General features: G+C 42.8%; 1 protein-coding gene across 1 annotated transcript in view; it reads left to right on the top strand.

Annotated features, from left to right (window-relative positions):
• PDLIM1 (PDZ and LIM domain 1) overlaps positions 1-22,604 on the top strand; it is a 43,342-nt gene that overhangs the window by 2,343 nt on the left and 18,395 nt on the right. Inside the window, exons 2-4 of the mRNA XM_004427877.3 lie at positions 13,346-13,497; positions 14,957-15,041; positions 19,327-19,526. Of these exons, the coding sequence (XP_004427934.1) occupies positions 13,346-13,497; positions 14,957-15,041; positions 19,327-19,526 (437 nt within the window). The remainder of the gene's footprint in view (positions 1-13,345; positions 13,498-14,956; positions 15,042-19,326; positions 19,527-22,604) is intronic.

Genomic DNA, 22,604 nt, shown 5'->3' with positions numbered 1-22,604 from the left:
CTGAGGTGGCCGTCCGAGATCTGGTGCTGGTCTGGTTTCTGCTTCTTACTTGAGCTGTACCTGGGGTGAGCCTTCTACTGTTTGAGGCTGCCTTCCTTATCTCTGCAATAATCATTGGCTGCGAGTTAAGGTATGTGAGAGTGCCCTGTAAAAAGTGAACAGTAGTGAGGAGGTGTGAACATTGACAGAGTTATACACACCTGGTTGGTAGGTGTGCTAGGTTTATCATCCTGGGCAGATACAGTTTGCTAGTATGGATCTGTATATGTAGACTTTGAGTCTCCACACCAAAGCAAACTATAAAATTAGGCTGGAGAGGAGTGCCTTTTATTTAAATAACTATGTTTGCTTTCTCTTGCGTGAATTAGTCTGGTATTGGCTCCAGTCTTTTGTTAAACTGCTAAAGCTCCTGAATATAACTCTGTAATCTTGTGTACTTGAAATTGTTTCTTTTTCTTTTTTAACTTATTTTTTATTATGAAATAAAAAACTCATAAAATATAAATGCATAGCAAATGATTATAAAGCAAATACCTGTAAAGTCACCACCAGGTCAAGAAATAGAACATTGCCAACACCCCTGCAGCTCACTACACACAACCCTATCCAGACTTACAGTAATCACCTCCTTGTTTTTCTTTATAGTTTTATCACCTAATATGCATCCTGAACACCATAGCTTAATTTTGCCGCTTTCTGCACAGAATCATACAGAACACATTTTTGTGTGTGTGTGTGTGTGTGTGAACAGGAGCTTTCACTCCTCAATATTTTCATCTATTTTACTGTGATAAACAAAATTTCAATCCAGATTTTCAACTTTAAGTGGACATAAACTAGCTTTCTTCCTTTTCCCTCTTTCTCATTTAAGCCCTCTACCTTGGATTCCCTGATGATCCAGCCACACATTTGCCACTGTCCGCTGAGATTTTTTTCTGTCGGTTCCTGCTCCAAATCTATCTAGTTGATCTCCAAATCAACTCCTCTAAATAGAGGAGTTGTCTATCTCCTTGCTTTTTTTTCCATGTCAGTTTCTTATTTCCTCTAGTTGCTTTCAAGGGAAGCCTTCAGAGAATCCACACCCAGGCCCAAATTGCTGCTCAGTTTATATTGACTGTTTTTCTCTCCCAGCAACTGACAAAAGACAGGAAGGGGTGGGGCCAGAGATAAGGGGATGCTCTTGGTGGGAGGAGCTGCGCCTTTGCTTCTTGAGTGCCTGGGCAGCCTTTGCTAAGAGCAGCGTGGTTTTATGGCGAATGCTGGTGCCCTTTGCTCAGATATCCTACGGGGTGCTTAGAAATGGATAGTCTGTAGCCAGAGGGTCTTTTCTGATGTGTGAGAGTGTTGTTTCCAGACTCAAGTAGGTTTACATCATGTCCTTAAGGTGGAAAGAGCAGGACTTGTCTGTCAGATTATGAAAAGCAAGAAATGTTCATAAAGGCTCATTATGCATTAATTGCCCTTGCTCTGCACTCCCTAGTTCTGTGAAATCGATCACCTGGGACATATTAGCTACTCCAGCTGATCACAGCTGATCTAAGGAGAGAAAAGGAAGAGGATGAATCAAAGGGGATGAACAGCATATAAGTGAATCCTTTGAGCCTACTGGCGTGAAATTCACCAAGCATGTGATGAGCCTCTAACCAGACACTCTCCCCCTTCCCCAGCCCCTGGGATCCAACCTTGCTGGTTTGTGTTTGAGGAGGAGAGAGGGGAGAAGAATGGCTTTTAGGTATGGCAGCCTGGCTGATGACTGAGAGGAGATGATCATCTAACCACTGAGGTCACACTCTCCTAGGCTGCTCAGGACTGGGAAGAGCACCAAGGAATTGCTCTTGTGCAGGGACTAGGCTGGGACTGGCTTCCAAGCTGTCACATTCCGTAGGCTGGGCCTTGCCATTGCTCCACGGAGGAGAGGAAAGGCCATATTCTTTGCCTTGTACAGAAGGAAGCTCAGGTGCCCATAGGCTAGGTAATTTGTTTGAATTTACATAATTTTTCATTGACTGAACTACTTTTTAACTTCTTTGTAAAGGAAAGCGTAGAGACTGGTTAAAAATGAGCAAAAGTGGCAATGTCAGAAAATTAATTTTTTTTTTTTTGTGAGGAAGATTAGCCTTGAACTAACATCTATTGCCGATCCTCCTCTTTTTGCTGAGGAAGATTGGCCCTGGGCTAATATCCTTGCTCATCTTCCTCTACTTTTTTTTTATATGTGGGATGCCTGCCGCAGCATGGCTTGATGAGTGGTGCGTGGGTCCGCACCTGGGATCTGAACCTGTGAACGCTGGGCCACTGAAGTGGAGCGTGCCAACTTAACCACCACACCACTGGGCTGGCCCCAGAAAATTAATTTTTAAAGGATGATTTGACTTCCAGTATGTCTCAGAGGAAAGCCTGGGGAAGTTGCCAGAACTTCTGTATGATGCCTGGTAAAGTGTCAAGGGCAGGGACTCAAGCTGAGCTCCTGTCCTGAGTACCACACTGGGAGACCCTGGGCAAGTCACGTGCCTTCTGTGGGGTTCAGTTCTTTGTAAAGATAAAATAAAATAATAAACAAGCAGACCAATGGTTTTGTACCCTTTGAATAGGAGGGCCCACTTTTTTATTGTTGAAAAGCGTCCTAGCGTCTCATATGGAGTTAGTTGTACATTCAACCATGAGTTGATTGAGAAAACATATTATGAATTCAGAAATGTTTTCAGATGAATTTGTGTTTTGTTATTCATCTGTGAATATCTGTGCCCAGCTGACTCTTGTGTTATTCACAAGTGCCTCTGTTTACACTTGAAAGATTTATGTGAGAAATATTTTTTTATTGGCTTGAGATAATGACCATAGTTAAAATGTATATAGGACTTTTTATATGCCTTTAAGTGTTCTAAGCGCTTAATATATTCTCTCAGTAATCCTCACAAGTATCTTGTGAGGTCGATACAGTTAAGATGCCCATTTTACAGATGAGGAAATTGAGGCATGGAAACATTGAGTACTTTGCCCACATCTTATAGTGGTGAGTGACCGAGCTGGAATTTGGCTGAGCAGTCTGGCTCCAAAGCCCATGGCTTTAATCTCTATGTCATGATAATATTTTAATAGCGGCAAACATTTTTCAAATGCCTACTCTCTGCTAGTGCACTTGCATTATCTTCTTCTGTACTTGCCACAACCCGTGACACAGGGACACAGGACACAGGAAATTGCAGAGCTAGGATTTGAAGCCTGGCAGACTGACTCCCAGACCAGCTTTAACCATTATATTCTGCCTGCTGTTAAGCCGTAACTGTCAATATTTCATTGGTAATAGTGTTACCCAGCACACAGCTGTGAGAAATGGTAATGGTGCAGGCGTCAACATGAAGGGTAGGACCCTCCTGGGTTCCTCACTCCAGAGCCTCTTGTGCCCCTGAGGGTTGGGTGGGTGGTCTTCCAGCTGCTTTGTGGCCTCAGCCCGAGTGCTCCTGGAGCTCAGAGCATCCCACAGAGCAGCACCTCCCCTCCCTGTTCTTTCTGCAAAGCCAGAAGCCATGGCCCCACCTGGGACAATTAACAGTCCATATGGGATTCCATGTCCATATGGACAGTGAAGAACAGAAGAGCAGAGGAGTTGAAGGACTGGCCAGAGTAAAGCCTGCCTGGGTGGCTACGAGGGGATTTGGGGGCAGTTTTGTGGCAAATGAAGATGACCAGGTAGTGCACAGATCCACCTTGCCCAGCCAGTGATGGGCCTGGGAAGTGGCAGCCAAGCCAAGTCCAAAATGAAATATACCCATGAAAACCTAAGACAAAAGTAATTTCTGTATGACACTTAGCACCCTGTATGATTGTTGATATTATTATTAGCCTCATTGGGGGTTAGCTGGAATGCTTCTCCGTAACTGAGCTCTGTGGTGTATTTTCATGTGTGTAGTGCACTGCCTTCTTGGTAAGTGCTGTAAACATTAAACATGATTTTCTGAAGAACACTCTGGTTTTGTAGGAGGCCAGGTTATTGACCAAGGACTCAGGGCCTGAATTTTATAGACATGACTACTCATATCATATCAAATCAGACAATAAAGACATAGGTATGATATATATAAGATAAAGATGTCTAAAATGCATATAGATAGATTAAATTCGGATGATGCAGCAACAGTTTACATCCATTTGTTTTTAAAAAAATTTATAAAAAAATACTCATGCTTCTCAAGCTGAACATACCCATACCTGTGACCTAACAGTTCTCCTAGTTAAATACTCAATAGAAATGTGTCCACATGGGCACCAAAAGCCACGTCAAGAATTTTCAAAGCATCACTATTCACAGTAGCCCCAAATGCAAAGCCATTCAAATGTCTAACAACAGTAGAATGGATGAATAAATGGTGGTATAGTTATATGATATAAAACACCACAGCAATGAGAATGAAGGATTTACAACTATGCACAATGACATGGATGAGACAGACGCACACGCGCGCGTGCACACACACACAAACACAAACACACGATGTTGAAGGAAGGAAGCCAGATGTAAAAGGGTAAGTAGTAGGTGATTCCAGTTATATAAAATTAATCAGACAAAATTAACGTATAGTGTTAGAAGTCAGGATCCTGGTAACGTTTGCCAGGAAGTTAGTCACGGGAACAAGGGACGAGGGGGCTTCGGAAGTATGCGTAATGTTCTGTTTTTTTATTTGGGGCTGGTTCCGTGGGTGTGCTGTCTGTATGAGAATCCATCCAGCTATATATTAATGATTTGTATACTTTTCTGTATGTGTTATACTTTAATAAAAAAGTTTATATAAAATCCCTCATGCTTGTTATAAAAGATCAAGTAATACAAAAATGTGGAAAGCATGAGGTAAAAGTCTTCCCAAGTCTTACTTCCCAGTGGTAAACATTAACAATTTGCTGCAAAACTTTCCAGACTTTTTCCTATTCACATTTTAAAGCATTTTAAAAATCAAATTACTATATCCTGGTGAACTATTTAGAAGTCATTGCTTTGTACTTTCTGTATTATTTTTACTGCAGCAAATAAAAAGTTAAAGACATCTTGATGTTGTGGGAAAATGCAGTCTTGTTATCAGCCTGATCTGGGTTCAAACCCTGTCTTGTCCATTTGTTAGCTGTGTCCTCGAGTAGGGTTAGCTCCTGAAACCTCAGTGCCCTCATTTGTAAAGTGAGAATACTAATGCTTGTCTTCAAGGGTTGTGGTGAGGATTAAGATTATGTATAGAGAGAGCCTAGCACTATGGCTAACGTATAGGAGGCATCAGGGTACAGTGGTACTATTAAAAAAATAATAATGGCAGCTACTATGTATTCAGTGCTTTTTATGTGCCAGACATTGTTCTAAACTCATTACAAATGTAATCTCATTTAATCCTTCCAATAACCTAATGAGGTTGATACTATTATAAATTTCATTTGAGTCATTGAGAGGAACCTGCCTAAGGTTATATGTTTAGTGAATGGTTAGGCTTTGGGTATGAGTGGTAGTTGTTGGAGCTGTTTAAAAGCACAAGGTGGGGGCCGGCCTGGTGGTGCAAGGGGTTAGGTGTGCGCGCTCCGCTGTGGCGGCCCGGGGTGTGCCGGTTCATATCCCAGGCACGCACTGACGCACCGCTTGATAAGCCATGCTGTGGCAGCCTCCCATATAAAGTTGAGGAAGATGGGCATGGATGTTAGCCCAGGGCCAGTCTTCCTCAGCAAAAAAAAAGAGGAGAATTGGCATTGGATGTTAGCTCAGGGCTGGTCCTCCTCACAAAAAATAAATAAATAAATAAAAGCACAAGAGGTACGCAGGGGCTTGTATGGAAACTTTTGACAGACTCAATGACTTCTTGATAAATGAGGGAATTCTATTTTGCTACCTGCTTTTTAATATATTCCCACCTGAGAAATGGTGGTTGGTCTTTCAGACAAAGAGAGCAATAAGTCTCTTTGAACTGCCACCCTTTAGCGTTAATGGCTTCCTTTTGCACTGATCGTGAGGTGAAGCTGGATTAAGGCACAACTCATCTACAAGTACCTGAACCCTACTTTATTGCCTCATTTCCTTGAGAAAATGGTTATAGACTAACCAAGAACATTTGGAAACATTCTTGGGTTTTTCAGGCCATGCATAAGCTCATACAGCTTCTGTGGCCTCAAAGTCTGTGCCATACATAGCTTGGGCCCACAAACAGATTGAGTCAGAAGTCTGACTCAAGAGAGTTCAAATTCCACATCTAAATGGCATACTGCAGGGCTGGGTCCTGCTTTTTTCTCCAGCTTAGAATCTTTTCAGTTTATACCTAAATATTTTGACACAGCCATTAGTTCAATGGAGATTTGTCCCTAATGGCACATGGGACTGAGATTGAACCTGAATTCCAAATTTCTGTATTCCAGTCTTGTTTTGTATAATGCTGAATTATAACTATCATTATTTATACTGTCTCACCTACTTGTAAGAAGGATTTAAGGTGATTTACAACACCAAAACACATATTTACAATATTTAAAACACAAGAACATACATAATAAGATGTAACAAAAAATTGGAACGTAGAAGAGGAAACGGAGATGTGCCAGGACTTTTAAATCAGGTGATGTCTGTAATTGCACACTACAGTTCACTGTGAGTTTTCTGGCCAAGGCAAAATAGAACCATGTTGAGTTATTTAGACATCTGCGATGAAGTTACTTCTACAGTAGTCCATTTGCACAGCACCTTCAAGGATGTTGACCAACATTATAGGGGCTGTGTTTCTTTCACTCTGTTTTGGTAAGAGATAGAGAAATATTATTTTAATAGACCTTTCTTTCAAGGGCCTTCTGCGTACTCTAATAGGAGAGTAAGCCCTTGAAGTTACTTCTGGAGGAGCTGAAATTTTAGAGTCTAAATATTTTTTGTTTACCTAATGACTTAACTTCATTTCAGGGAAAAGGATAGTCAACATCTTCCTTGATGTTTCCAAACCTAGTGAACATCAGAATTTTCTGTGAAGCTTCAAAAAAGCTATAGATTCCTGGGTCCTACTGTGTGGACCCTCTTTGGTAGATCTGAGGTGGGGTGTGGAAATTTATTTGTATTTTTAAAACCCCCATGGGAGCTGATGACCAACCTGTTTGGGAACCATTGCCTCATCCTTGCAAATATTAGAGTTTTCCTCTGAGTTATTGGTGAGCTGGGTCAATTTCTGGCCTGAGGTCTAGATGCCAATTCTAGGGGGCAAGGTTAACAATGTTCTGTGAACATTCAGTAAACTGACCTGTATTCCTGTGCATAGGTCAAAGTCAGAGAACCTTCTGAATAGATACAATTTTTCCCTTAGGCAAAATAAAGCTCTGCATCCGAACTGTTTGAACTGTTTAAACTGTTTGACAAGTATTTGGTTAAAATCCCTGTGTTTGTCAAAAGGATGACAATACAATTTATCATCCAGACTGGAACACTCTTGAGAGTGAAATGGGATGCTTTTGAAAATTAAGCTGGGAAAATAGTTTACTGTCCAAGGCAAGCCAGGGTGTCTCATAATGATAATCATAAAACATTTCTATATATAATTTTACTTTATGTAACTTTTTAACTAATCCAGTGGTCACAAACATGTTTATATGAAGGGGTCAGGAGGCAACATAAAAAGTTTTGACTCAAGGTTGAGGTAGTAAGAAAATTAAATTAATAGCTGCACAAATGATGATAAATGGCAGCTGGTACTAGGTTTCTGTGTTGGGGGCAATACAGTGTAGTGGGGGCTGTGGCTAAATGGAGAGCATATACCTCATCTAGACAGCTGGTGCTGATTGTTGCCGTATGGGCATGTAGGTCCAGAATTGCCAGATTTTCTGATTTTTCACAAGAAGCTGAGACTCTAGGTTTTGTGTGAAATTTACCAATACCTAAATATTGGCAAGTAATTTAAATAAAAAAAAAACGAAAACAAAATCATGGGCTGGATTCATTTCATGGGCCTCCAGCTTTCTATCTTGAGCATAGGGAGTTAAAGGAACCCCGTCTAGCTGTCAACAGAACATGTAAATTTAAGTGGAACTGCCTTTTGAAAGGTCCACTGGGGGAAAGCAGCCTCAGAATGGCTGGCCTAGGGGCTGAATGGGTGACCCCTTGAATGGGTCTGCTTCTTTGAACTGTCATTATGAGAGCATCTGTCAAATACAGTCACCTTAATCTCCGCAGAACTAAGGCTCAGTGGTTATTTCTTGGCAGTAACTGGACGGTCGAGTCAGATACTGTGTTTAAGTTCCTTTGTTGTTCCCCATTGTTTTCCAGATAAAGTACAATCTTCTCAGAAGGAAAATAACAGGGTTCTTACAGCCTGGTCTGTGTTTACATCTCCAGCCTCATCCCCTTCCTCTCTCTTCGCTTCCTGTGTTTCATCCATGCCAGTCCACATGCTGTTCCTGTAACTTGGCATGCTCATTCACGCCTCCTGTAGTACTTTTGCATGGTGTTAAGCAACGCCTCCTCCTGAGAGTCTTCTCTGATTCTACCTTTAGGCTCCCCTTGCCTCTTTGCTTGCTTCTAGCACAGCACTCATCAGCTGTTGTACATGCCTGTCTGCCCCTGGAGATTGTGAGCTCCTTGATGGCAGGCACCATCCTTTTCACATCTGTATTTCAGTGCCTTGGGTGGTTCCTGGAATCTACAAACAATAGCTCACATTTCTAGAGCTCCATACTGTGCTCTGCCTGAATCATCTCATGTAATCCTCACTACAGCCTTCTGGTGTCAGGACTGTTATCATCTCTGTTTCACAGATGAGAAGAGTGAGACACGTAGAGGTGAAATACCCCACCCAAGGATAGATATAGGACTTGAACACTTACAAGCTTACAAGTGGCAGAGATAGGACTTGAACCCTGGCCATCTGACTTCAGAAGACACATCTTAATCAACAAGCTACACTGTCTTTCAGAATGTACTTACGGAATGACTGTCTGATGAATGAATAAATGAGAGAGAGAAGGAGGGAACAGAGGAGGGATAAAATAGAAACTTGCCATTATCACAGAGGAGGAAGGTTATCTTTCATGTGTCATGGCCAGTGGGTAGGCATCCAGTTCTGTATAATAGCAATATTTAGTTATTTAGATATAAGTTGAAGAAAGTGGGAGAGCTACATCATTGTCCTATTGTGCACCTTTTAGAAGTGAAATTAAACTCTTCAAAACCTTCTTATGTGCTCAGGAATCTGGCAGCAATGCGTAAGCTTTAAAGATCCATTAGGAACTTGCAGTATAGGGTGGATGTACGGGTTGGCCTCTGAGCAAAGTGTCTGCCTTGGGAGGCCAAAGAGTGAGGAAGACATGAGTGAATTCTGCAGAAAATGGCAGGTTGTTCATTAGTGGAAATTGTTGTGGCTAACCTCATTTATTCTCATGCAGCAAGAGTTGTGTGATCGAGTTGTATGGTCTCTGGGGAAGAAAGCCGGAAGAGAATTTTTGAGGATGTCCATCAAACTAATGGGTCTTTGGATGAGAATATAGGATTTCTTTTTTAGAAATTGAAGCTGACTCCATTATGAGCTAGCTCTGATGGAATTTGATGGTCAGGAAGAAATTAGAATAGATAGTGTGGTATACTGGGTTAAGTGGACGGACTCTGGAGCCCCACAGCCTGGTACTCACCAGCTGTGTAAACCTCAGGCAAACTGCTTAACCCCAGTTCCTCCATTTCCTCATCTGCAATGATGCAAATAATGTTGGTTACCTGATAGCATCACATAAGGATTGGTAAATTAACCCATGTCAAACACGTCAACTGTGCTTGGCATTTAATAAGCACTCCTTAACTGATGGCTATTGTTATGATTGTGATGAATAGTTAGTGTGTAGTAAGGATGGAGTCCACCGTTCAAGATGGGAACTAACCAGTGTTGGAGGCACAGGCCTTCTCTCCTGAAGCCCTTTGCAGTTCCCTGTTATGATTTGGGTATTTTATAAGGGATGGGGTTGCTGGTCCCCAGCTCAGTATAGAGCAATGGAGATGATTGTCCTGTGGTGGGGAGGCACCCAAGTGGTGGCAGGAGTTTGTGACACTCCAGTTCCTTGTGTAGAAGGCCATAGCAGATGAGTCTCCTTAATTCTGGATTTTCCTTTGGCTCTGGCAGTTGGGTTTGGAGCCTCTGCATGTGGCATTGTGGTAAAGCAGAAAGGGAATGGAATTTGGAATGAGAGGATATGGTTTCAAGTTCAGGCTCAAGCCTTGAGCTGTGTGAACTTGCATCAGTCACAACTCCTCTGAGTCTTAGTGTCCTCATCTGTGTAGTTATGTGTTGGTGGTGAGGTCGTCATTATCATTATCTCAAATAGGAGACTGTATGTGAAAGGGCTTTATAAAAGATTCCATAATTTGTTTAAATTTGTTTTGTTTTTTCAAAAATAGCACATAAAAGAATGTGAACTTGATCTGTTTATATGTGATTCCATCCGAGTCCCATCTGATGATCTTGTCTTGTAACTTTCCGAGATTTCCTTTGGCTTCCCATCAGTTTGACTTAAAAAAAAAATCAGAGCGAATGATAGGATGGCCAGGCCTTGATTACTCAGGCTTAGGACTCTTAAGACTGGTTCTAGCTTGTCCAGGGCCTGTCGGGATGTAGTGAGCAGAAATGCCTCTCCCTCAAGACAGTGTGAACCAAATGCTGGAAATTCCAGAGTTCTTAGTGGCTGAGCATATGAAAGTAAAAAGAAACTTCTATTTTCACTTTCGCAAGCCTCCCCCACCCCCGCCCTCTCATCATTTTAGTTTTGTGAGTGGTCACATTCCAGGATAGCGATGTTGAGGGAAATGATTATTTGATTTCTTTTGAAAAAGTCATTTTTAAAGGCTAAAATGAAAAGGCTTTTAAAGCATTTTTAAAGGCTAAAAGCATGATTACATATTTAACAACGCTAGATATTTTAGACTCAATCACTCATTGGACAAATATTTATTGAGCAACTACTGTGTACCAGTCACTGTGCTAGGCACTGGGGATACCACGGCGCAAAAGGCAGACAAAATCCTGTGCTCAAACACCTTACTGTTTTGTAGGCTCTCAAAACATTAAATAAACAAACCCACAAAATAGATTTACAAACCTAACGTGACGAGTACCACTTCTTCTACCATGAAGAAGTAGAAGAACAGAATGTATTAAAAGGACGACAGGGGGATCTAACTTAGATTGGCAGTCAGGGAAGGCCTCTCTCAGAAGGGTCATTTCAGCTGACACCTGAAGGATGAGAAGTTAATCAGGGAGCGGTTACAGCAGGTGCTAAGGCCCTGAGGTGGGAAAGAAGTAAGGAAGGCCCTTGTAGCTAGAACTTAGTGGTGGGATGGCATGATGAGGGTGAGGAGGGAGGCACAGTCTTTAGGGACCGTGTCAATGATTTTGGATTTAATTCTAAAGGGATTCTTTCACACTGTTAGATTTAGTCATGATAAATGGGTTTGATCAGGCTGCTCTCCCTGGAGATAGAATTTGCCAACCCAGAACCATTGCCAATCCCACATAAAGTGATGCTTAGGGCCATTTTTTAAAAAAGGGGGGGCTGTATTGTTCTTTAGAAAAAGCGAAATATACATGAAGTCACCCCAGATCCGTCTTTTCAGGAAGACAGGCAGAAAATGAGAGGAATTGGTTTTTTACTGCATATACTGGGTGACTCAGAGGCTAACTCCACAATGTTGACTACAAGGAGAGCACAGCCTACATTTGCCTATGTGAAAGATCTTTTCCCAGTATCTGAATGAGAAGAAGGTCTGAACCTTGGATCAGGGGGCTTTCATTTTTCTAAAGGCCAGATCTTTGGTAAACAGATGATGGGAAAGTCAGAAAGGAAGGTTAGGAGGTCAAGATGCACTGGTTTCCACATCCTGCTACATTCCAGGAGAGTTTTGCCTGATAAAGTCATAGCATGTCCGAACCAGAAGGGACGTCAAGGATCAAGTCACCCTCCCCTTATTTTATGGGGTCAGGGTGCTGATCGGGGGGCGTGGACCATGACAGCAGCATCACACCAGCCTCCTCAAAAGGGTCAGTGTTTTCAGTCTGGTGAGGGCTGATTGGACACTGACTGCTGAAAACTGCATCAGATGCAGAACCTTAGGGCGTAAGCCTTATGTCCTGGATGGTGCCTTGAAGGGCCTCTTATCTGTGGTTCAGCTGTAGGAGACACCCAGGTGTTTACAAGACCTTCCTCATTTGGCTCCCAGGAGTCAAGGGCCTTCTCCAAGGGGAGGCCAGAACCCTCTGGGCGCTGGAGTCTGGGTGTGTTACCGCTGCTCTGCTCCTGGGGCGCTTGGAATTCCCATCAAGGAAGGTCTTTAATGTCAAAGTCATGGACTGACCCTGAGATGATAGTAATATTTTTAGTGTACTTCGGTTTAGAAAATGCCTAATAGTAAAAAGTTATTCTGAGGTTAGTACTACTTCAAAATAAGCTTGTACTTTGTTCATCAACAGCATCTGTATTCACTTGAAAATAGTTGTACATCTGTGTAAGAGGCATGATGTTATTCAGTCTACATGTAATGCTCAGTAGGCAGATGGATTTGAGGACCCATTGCAGTAATCGACTGGCTTCCCTCAAGCATTGGTGGCCCATAAATTTGGAACCACTGGTTTAGAAGTGTTAGCTGGCAGAAAAGCAGCTACGCGTAGCAGAGGACCCTAATCAGAGTCAGCTTCTCAGGTGGGAGGAAATGAACCAGTGTAAACCTATACTGCCGTATTTTAAAATATTCTTCATTGCTTTTTTTAACTACAAGGTAATTCAAGCTCATTGTAAAAAACAAAAACCTTACAAAAATGTATAATAGAACAGTTTGGTGTGCAGTGTTGCAGTTTTTTCTGCATGTAAGTAACATGTCGATTATTAAGATTTTTAGTAGAAATAGGATGTTACTGTATGTAATGTTCCCTAAGTGTGTCTAATTGACTTATTTTAAGGAAGCAGCAAGGTTCAGTGGGAAGAACATTGGGTCTGGTTCAAGATTTGAGTCCTGGCTCTGTAATATACTAGTTGGATGACTAGTAATAGTAATATGCTGTTTGAGTGATCCCAGGTTAAGTCACAAATCTTTCTAAGCTTTCGCTTCGTGGTCTAAAATGGGAACTGACATTTGTCTTCCTTTCTCACAAGGTTGTTCTAAGGATCCAATGAGATTGTGTATAGAAAAGGACTTTTTGTAAACCACAATGTATTACATAAATGTAAAGTATTGTTAATATTGAAACTTATGATTTCAGCCCTCTTTCCTTTTTAAATGCTTTGATCCACATCAGTGAACACTTAACCTGGTGGTAACTTACTCTGGTTTCCTTGGAGACGAATGGTAACTAGCCTACTCTCTCCTTTTATCCAGGTGACTCCAGGAAGTAAGGCTGCCACAGCTAATTTATGTATTGGAGATGTAATCACAGCCATCGATGGGGAAAATACCAGCAATATGACGCACTTGGAAGCTCAGAACAAAATCAAGGGCTGCACGGACAACATGACTCTCACGGTAGCCAGGTAAGGCCCGTGGAAACGCTCATTCATTTCTGATCGACTGGAAGCTGCTTGTGGGCAGAGACTGCCTCACGTCTCAGAATCCCCTCTACCCGCCAGCTCAGTGCCATGTGTGCTGTAGGCAGGCCAAAAGGCCTGTGGAATTGGAATTTCAGGTTGCTCATTTTCCTCTCTACTTCTCACAGTGCTTCTTAGAGTGTGGGCGACTTTCTCTAAGAGATCTGCATTTTCACCTGATCCAACACAACTAACCAAAATTTTGAGGAAGTCAAGTCAGTTAAATATTGTCAGGTATAATGAAATGAAAATTTCTTCCTGGAAATCATCGAGAATCTACTTAGAGTGCTGCTCAGACCACACTACGCTGAGCGGTGGGTACTGCGCCAGGAGATTACAATAACAGAGAAAGATGTCAACACATGAGACAAAAATGCTTACTGTAAGTTTAAGTACGCTGCAAGAAAAGAGAGCTGGATGTTCTCAACAGGTTGATGAGTGAGGAGAGTGCATTGGGAGTTGTAATTGGGGTAGCATTCCCATTCTTCTTCTGTTTAGTCTTGGAAGGGGTCCTGCAAGGACATGATTTCAGGACTGATTTGGTTCAGTCTTTGCTGGCTCCATGTTTCTTGTTGGATCAAGTTCACATTTTTCATTCTGATCTCCTATTAACCTGCTTTTAATGTCTCATTAAACAGCTTCCACAACTTTTCATCCTGAACGCTTTGCTCAGGTTCTCATCTGTAAAGTAGGTTTTTCACTTTCTTCTACCTTATGCCACAGGACGGGCTGGAGGACCAAGTGTGGGGCAGCATGTCAGAATATTTTGTACATTTCAGAGCCCTCCCCCCATGGGGGCTACACCATTTTATTACTACCCCCTCAAAAGCACTCCTCATTCTCATCGCCGTTTCTATCTCAGTCCAAATCCTCTCCTTCAAGCCCTGTTCAAGACATTCATTCATTCATTCATTGATTTTTGATTCATTTAGCAACAATTCAACAGGTATATCTAGTATATATCTGGCACTCTGCTACGCACTCTGACAATACAGGATGAGTGCAAATATTCTCTACCTGTAAGAGAGGAAAAACTACACTAATGAAAACTGAGACTAGACTGAGATTGTTGCTATGTGATTGATACAAAGAAATCCTTCACATGCTCAAGAAGGGAGGCATCACTTTTAATTGGGCCACATAAGCTTTGTGAATAAGTTGATTATCTGGCCTGGATCGAGAACCCTGGGAGAGACAGAGGAGTGTGGGCAGCCATCAGACATGGCGTCACCAGATTGGTGCTTTCGAAAGATCACCCTGGTGGTAAAATGGAGGGGAAGGCGAGCGGCAGAGTGCTAGTTCAGAGGCTGGTAGTCAGACAATAGGAGGCATTTTCAAACTCTGTTTTGACTATATATTATTTATTTGGCCTCAATGAAACAACAGCTTTGTCAATCTGTTGTAGATCTGAACATAAAATCTGGTCCCCTCTGGTGACAGAGGAAGGGAAGCGTCATCCGTACAAGATGAATTTAGCTTCTGAACCTCAGGTAAGGACTTGTTCACCATTGTCGCTTCTCTCACCACCCAGCATCTTCTCTGGTTTCGACACACCTCCGTGTGCTCCTGGTTTTCCTGCCCTGGAGGCCTGGGAATAAGATGCAGGGAGAGCCCTCCACTGTCACTGCTGGGACCTGGCTCTTGTTCGGTTCTTCCCGTAAGGAAACTGTGGGAGGAAAGGGCTGGAAAACCCCAAGGCAGTGACACCATGGCCTAGGCTGGAAGCAGGGGGTAGGAAGGCTATACGGGAAGCGGGTGGAAGCCTTCCTGTGTAGAATAGGGTGGCAGGACCATGTAAAATAAAGAAGCTGACTCAGCTCATTATGGATTTCAGATACACATGAATCATGCCAGGGATGAAAATCAGTGTGGGTCCGGAGGCCTAGAGCCTAAAGGAAATAAGGCGAAATTTCATAGTAAACCCTGCCTCTCCTCCCTGTATCCCACTATCTGGTTTCCATGAGCCTTAGGGTGGAAATCTTGATTGTTGTTATAGTGAGCCTTCTAGTGAGTCCTTAAAATTACTAAATAAAGTGGTAATTCTTACTGAAAAATGTGGTAGGGAGTCAAAGCATAATTTGTTGGCCAAATAGAATTTCCTGGGACAGTAGGCTGTCAGAAGATTCCATATTTGTTAATAAATCTCTCAGTACTTACATTATAGGTAATTTTATTTCTTTCTTCCTTAATTGCATCTTCTAAATAATCTGTAATGAATGGGTAGTCTTTTGAATTAAGGGAAAAAACTTAAAGAAGAATGTTTACAACATATTTGTGAAATTTCTCGTGCCTGACATGCTACTTTTTTTTTTTTTAAAGATTTTATTTATTTTATTTTTTCCCCCCAAAGCCCCAGTGGATAGTTGTGTGTCGCAGCTGCACATCCTTCTAGTTGCTGTATGTGGGACTCGGCCTCAGGATGAACGGAGAAGTGGTGCCTCGATGCGCACCCGGGATCCGAACCCGGGCCACCAGCATCGCAGCGTGTGCACTTAACCACCAAGCCACAGGGCCGGCCCTAACATGCTACTTTTCACAAAGTATATGTCTGTTGGATAAATTAATGAGTTATTAATGGTAGTTAATAGTAAATTGATAATGGCTTTTGAAACTTCTTTTAGATTGGTTTGTGATTGTTGCACGTTTAACCCCAACTGAAGATTTGAACTTTAATTTTCTTTTCTAAATTTGGGACACTATTTAGTTTTTATGGTGAATGGAGTTATAGTCAAAAGATGACATTTAGCTAGCTATCTTTTATACATGAAACAGAAACTTATATGAAATTGAACTCACTGGGTACATTAGTGTGGGTAAATCGAGTGGTTGTGTGTAAGTCGTATTTTCTCAAATTTCAGAAATGCAGTCACACAAAATTTTTTCCATTAATATAATAAAAATCATACTTAAGAGTCTTAAGAATCACAATAAGGATCATTTTGCATCTGCCATTTCAAATAACTGAAATGAACCTATATTCTATATAGCTCCTGTAAGGAAAGTTCATAAAATGGCACTCAGTCTATAAACTGGCAGTTGTGCAAACTAATTTAAAACATGCCACAGTTAATTCCAATTTCCCAGGGAGTTCTCAGCTACTTCACTAAATTTACTATAAGTGTTAAGTTTTAATGTGTTAAGTTCTCATATATTTTTTAGTACATAAGGAATGATTTTGTTCTAATTTGGTCTATCTAAAATCCTAGTTTTCACTTAAATAAGATAGTACTTAAATTTTAGTTGGGGCCAGCCCGGTGGTGTAGTGGTTAAGTTCTCACATTCTCTCAATCCTGGGTGCGGACGTACTCACCACTCATCAAGCCATGCTGAGGCGGCATGCCACATGGAGGAACTAGAAGGACCTACAACTAGGATATGCAACTATGTCATGTACTGGGGCTTTGGGGAGAAAAAAGAAAATGAGGAAGATTGGCAACAGATGTTAGTTCAGGGCCAATCTTCCTGAAAAAAAAAATTATAAAAGAAAGAAATTTTAGTTATACCTTTTATATGTATTATACTTGAATTTTCATCTTAATCATATAATCTGGTTACCTGTGTTAATATTTTGAAAGTAGTTCTCTTCAGATTAAAAAAAAATTCTCAAACACTTTAACATTTAACTTGAGTATGTTTTTCTTTTGATTCCAGTAATTCTTTGTTCCTATGAAAAACTTCCCACCTCTCATTTTTCCAAAATCTTCCATTTCCAGTCATTCTAAAATAGAGGAATGAGTAAGAGCAGAGTTCATTCTATAATTAAAAAATCTGTTGGTTCATGTGAAGCCAACCAACACCCCAGCTTATCTGAGGTCAGAGTAGTTACACACCTAGTTTATATTTCCTCATTATTGCGTTTCCTTGGAGACTGATAAATACAAAGCCCAAACAATTACATCATCCCTTCCAAAAGCAGGCCCTGAATTAACCGCCTGACTTCTGGAAAGACCAGTTTTCACATGGGTTAGAGATATTCCTTTTTTGTACAAAACAGTTATATTCTTGGAAGATTCTCTATAAAATAAAACCAGAATTTCCAACCTGAAGTTTCTACTGACTTCTGTTTTAATTGAAAATGTGTTTCAGTGGAGGGAAAAAAGAGTGGACACTGCTCGAAAGTCTGCTGTGTGCCACGCACTGTGATTGGCACACTAATATTTCACACCACGTGCTTGTGAGAGAGGCTGCTTTGACTTCATTTTCAAGATGAGAAATGGGCTGAGAGAGGTGTAACTTGCCCAAAGCCGAACAGGAAGCGACAGGGCAAAATTGAGCCAAGACACAGTGCTATAGTATAGCCACTGGTGTGGGCCAAAGTCCCAGGCTGCCCATCTGTAAGTCTCCCGCCATTAATGACCATGTATTATTCCTTGGGTAGTTTTGCCATAAAATTTATGGCAAATTTAACTTAACTATGCTTTGGTTACTGCTAAAGTTATTTTCTTAATTGATTATACTTCCCTTTTTATAAATGATCTGTGTACTTAGCTTCTGTCCAATGTGGGCAAAGTCAACTCAATTTATGCATTAAAACCTCACTGGTTCCAACTTGTTGAAGAGGAAGCCTATCTGAATAGGGGAAAAGAAATCTTAATCATAAAAATATTTTCATGTTGTCTTTTATTTTAAATCAGTACACAGTGAATTAAACCAATACTTTTCATCATGTTTTCTAAGAAAACATGAAAGACTTAAAGGTTTAGGGAAAAAAGAGACAGAAAAAAAAGAGCACCAGAGGACAGGACCTCTTTTGGGGGCAGTTGTTCAGGGTCTGAGTGTTAAGAAAGAGACCAGGGTTCAGGAAGATTTCTGGGGAACCCAGAAAATGTGACACACATTGAGTTTAGTAGGCTGCACAGAGCATGCTGTCGCCTGGGAGCCATGGATTGATCCAGAAAGCCCATGCAGCAAGCACCTTGCTAATTGAGTCATCAGAAAAGCTGTGATTTTTTTAAAAAAGGAATGTTGGTTTAAAAATGTCTTTGGGTGTTGGTAAAGAAGCTCTGAGGTGTTGTAGCTGTAGTCATTATCCACTTACTCTTGGCAGCCCAGTGTGGGAGCGGAGAGTGCCTTCTCGAATTACAGAAAGGGGGGAATGAGCACAGGAGGAACTCAAGTCCTTTCCTGCAGCTGCCCTGGGCACTGCCCTGTAGCAGGTACCCCCAACCTTCCATCTGATTAGCCTTGTCCTTCTCCAACAAGAAACAACACATCCTGGATTCCCTTTAGCCCTCTTCTGTCGGAGCCCTGAGGCTATCTCTGCCTCGTCAACAGCTGCTTCAGCTGGTGACACTACAGCCCCCTTCTCTTGTTTGTCTAACCCGCTCAGTTCTGGGGAATTTATCTCCACTTTTTATTATCTCCTGCTTTGCAATGACTGAAGTGATTGCCTGTTCTCCTCCTGGTACCATAATCCCTCCGGAATGTGCCCTGAAAGGGTGTTTCAGCTCCAACTTGGAATCTGACACCTCAAGGCATCTAGGGGTGTGCTGCCCAGGGGTACCCAGCAGGAGATCAGGCTTTACTGGGCCTACGGGAAGAATCAGAAGGCAGAGCTGGCATGTGAACCTGCACATGTGTCCATCTCGTGAGACTTCCCTGGTCATTGCCCTGTGTCTAGTGGGTATGTCAGAGCCCTGCAGCTAAAGTTTGGCGTTGAACCAGGGCCACTGTAGCTCACTGAACACCTCTCTCCCTGGTGTTCAACCTGCACTGTCCTTTGAGGGGTGCACGTTGAACGCCTCCCTTGACTTCTCCTCTGATCTCTGCCTGCAGGAGGTCCTGCACATAGGAAGTGCCCACAACCGGAGTGCCATGCCCTTTACTGCCTCACCTGCCTCCAGCTCTGCTCCCAGGGTAATCACAAACCAGTACAACAACCCCGCTGGCCTCTACTCCTCTGAAAACATCGCCACTTTCAACAACGCCTTGGAGTCCAAGACTGCAGCCACTGTGAAGGAGACAAATGGCAGAGCGTAAGTAGGCTCATGAATTTTCTTCCAGGCCAGTCCTGGAAGAGGCTTTTCACACCAGGACCAGGTCCATCCAGGCAAGTGGGAGAAGGTTAAGCCACTAGCCCAGGGAGAAAAATGTCTACTTTAGCAGTTACTTTCTGTGTTCATTTCCCTCATCTCTAAAGAGGGGGTAATACCACCTGCCTTGTAGGGTTCTTATAAAAATAAGAAGTAAGATGTACAATGCCAAGTACTGTGCCCGACACAAACTAATCAATTATTCACCAAGACCCATGTTATTATTGTCCTGATTTCTGTGATCATTGTCATCTTTTAAGCAACCATATTCCTTCCTTGACAGTCCTGCTGCTTCCTGAGAAATTCTTCAGTGTTTATAGTTTGGGATTTCTGCTATGTTCACCATCTGATCTGAGTGAGGGACAAGTACTTCATGATGCAGTTTTTGGTGAAGCAGTGTTTGCTTTTTCCCCGTTAGTAGCCCAGTGGAAATAATAGAAAGAAGAGAAGTCCATGAGGATGTAAATGTGTGTCTGTCAGAACAGTTTCTGATCTGGGGGCTTGCCCAGGGGAGAGGAGGGGCTGCAGGTAGACAGGGTGGAGAGGCCTAAGGAAGCATCTTGCTCAGGACTAGGGAGGCCTGTCCCCTCCTGTCATCAACCCTTTGGCCACAGCTGCCTCTAAGTCTTTATCCGAAGTATCCTCCAGATCTTCCCAGCAGAGGGGGCCCAGTGTCTGCTCCATCCCAAACTCTTTGAAGTTGAATCCAGAAACACTGGGAATACCAGCAGCCCATGGAAAAGAACTGGGTTTGAGGATGGAGAGTAAGAGATGGGACCAGTTCTCTGTGGGTGAAAAAGGGATGGACTAGGTCACAAATTGCCACCTCAAATGCCCAAAGGGAGCAGGGAAGATGACATGAGGGCAGAGCTCTGAGTTCAAACAAGGGGGAGCAGAGTGGCCCTTGGAAGCTGGCAGTGCGTGCCCCGTCCAGAGGGGAACTACTCCTTTGCTCCAGCCAGACACCACATGCAGGCCTAGGATTCCCATTTCTGCTGATTAATTTTGTTGAAACAGAAGTCGGAGAGTCTCTTTTTATCTGAAATCTCCTGATTTTTAAATGTTGTTGACAGTCAAACTTGTTAGAAAATACTGTGTGGTCCAAACTTGTCTGATCTCTGAGGATCTTTCCCACTTGAAATCCTCAGTTCTTGTATTAGCTCTGAAGCCCATTTTGCTGTTCAATTTCTCCCCAATTTATCTTTAACAAGAATCTGCTCAGCTCTTAAGGTGATTACATCACAAACCCATTGCTCAGATGCAGGTTAGACGAGGTTAGTTAAGGCACAAGAAGTTTCAAACTGCTTAAATGTTTGGGAAGGGCTGTCGCAGGGAACCTTCTCAAGGGCTCCTTGGCTGCACAGTGTGTATAATCCCCCTTCCCCCTAAAAAGAGAGATATACATTATTGGGCACCTACTGCATGCAGGTCCCTGTGCCCAGCACTGAAAGACACTGTGATTTTCTTTTAAGTTCCTTAGTCTAGTAGGGGAGACTCTGGCCATGTGACTGGCTTTACAATATGTTAAAGGTCACTGGTGTTTATTGTAGTAACCAAGGCAAAGTGGATACTAATGCTTCTTCCCCCAAATTCTGGTTCCTGCAAAGCCTTACTGGCTTGAGATGATGATGCCCTTCAAAGTGACTGCTGGGGCACTTGGGGTGCCTGAGAAAGAGTGCCATGCTGTGCACCCCCCGCCCCCAAGCTTTACACAGACACGCCCTGCGGGAAGCTTCTCTCCAGCAGCTCAGTGGGGAGCCGAGTGGTGAAAACACTGGGGGCCGCCATCCTGTTCTTTGGAGGCTGAGAATGTGACCCTCTTTTACTGTCCCAGAGTGGAATGTTCCATGATCTGGATTTAATAACCCAGGAAATGACACATCCTTAATTGAAAGAGCTGCTTTGCATTGGGAGAAATATGTGCTGGGAAGTATTTTTAGTATGGCCTTGGCCGTTATTCCTTCATTAATGTCTTCTTTCTTCTTCTCTCATGCTCCCCGCGTGCTCCCTCCTTCCAGTCTGAAACAATTAAATCTGAAACTGTCTGGACACTGTGCAAACCTTTCATCCAGCCCCTGTCCCCTCCCATCACAGACTTTTTGGCTGCAGCGGCCTCTGAGTCTTTATCAAGTCTCCTCGATTTTCTCAGCAGAGGGGCCCAGCTTCTGCTCCATCCCAAACTCTTGGAGGATAAATCCGAAACAGTGGGAATATCAGCAGCCCACGGCAGAGGAACTGCCCAGATGGGCAGTGCTGCCTGTGCGTGGGTCTCTGCTTCCTGGTCTATTCCTAGAGAGGCCACTTGTGCACGCTCAGCAAAGGCAGATTCTCCTGCAAACCCAGCAGCCACCGGGTAACCTTGCTTGCTCCGTCAGCAGAAGTTCCAAGCGCTCGCCTACCCCCCCTGTTTAGTCTGTGAAATTCGCTGAGGTGCCAGGATTCGCTCACTTCATACTTTGCTTCTGAGGTCATCACCGATTCCCTGGGGCTCACTCTGAGTTTCTTTGTCTCATGCACTTCAAAGTGACTTGGTGTGTGTATGGCTTTGTCTTGTAGGACTTCCCAGGGTCGTATCCCCATCAGACAAGAACACAGACGGTCTTGCCATTTCCAAATGAAACTGGGACGGCAGGCAAGAGGGTACCATCTGCCGTCTGTCCTCCCACCAAACACACAGCTGAGTGGGAGGGCCTCTGTGTTAGTTCCACTTAACGGTCATTTATTGAGTGCCTACTGTGTACCAGGTGGGTGGAGGAAATGTTGCTCTATTCAGCAGAAAGCTTTCACCTGCCCTCTGACCTCTTTTAACTGAGTTTAGGGAATCGGGTCATTTTCTGGTGATTCAGGGCCTGGATTTCATTATTATGTGCGATGCTGCTTGATACTTTCCTAAAGGTACAGGCTTCATAGATAGAGGGGCCTGAGCTTGAATTTCAGCTCTGCCTCTTACTAGCTTTGTGACCTTGGGCAAACCATATAACTTCTCTGAAACTCAGTCTCCTCATCTCTAAAGTGCAGATA

The sequence above is a fragment of the Ceratotherium simum genome, chromosome 6, assembly GCF_057802395.1.
Source record: "Ceratotherium simum simum isolate JZ-2026a chromosome 6, ASM5780239v1, whole genome shotgun sequence".
NCBI classification, from domain to species: Eukaryota; Metazoa; Chordata; class Mammalia; order Perissodactyla; family Rhinocerotidae; genus Ceratotherium; species Ceratotherium simum.
Note: the sequence above shows the minus strand (reverse complement) of the source record. Positions and strands in the feature narration are given on the sequence as shown.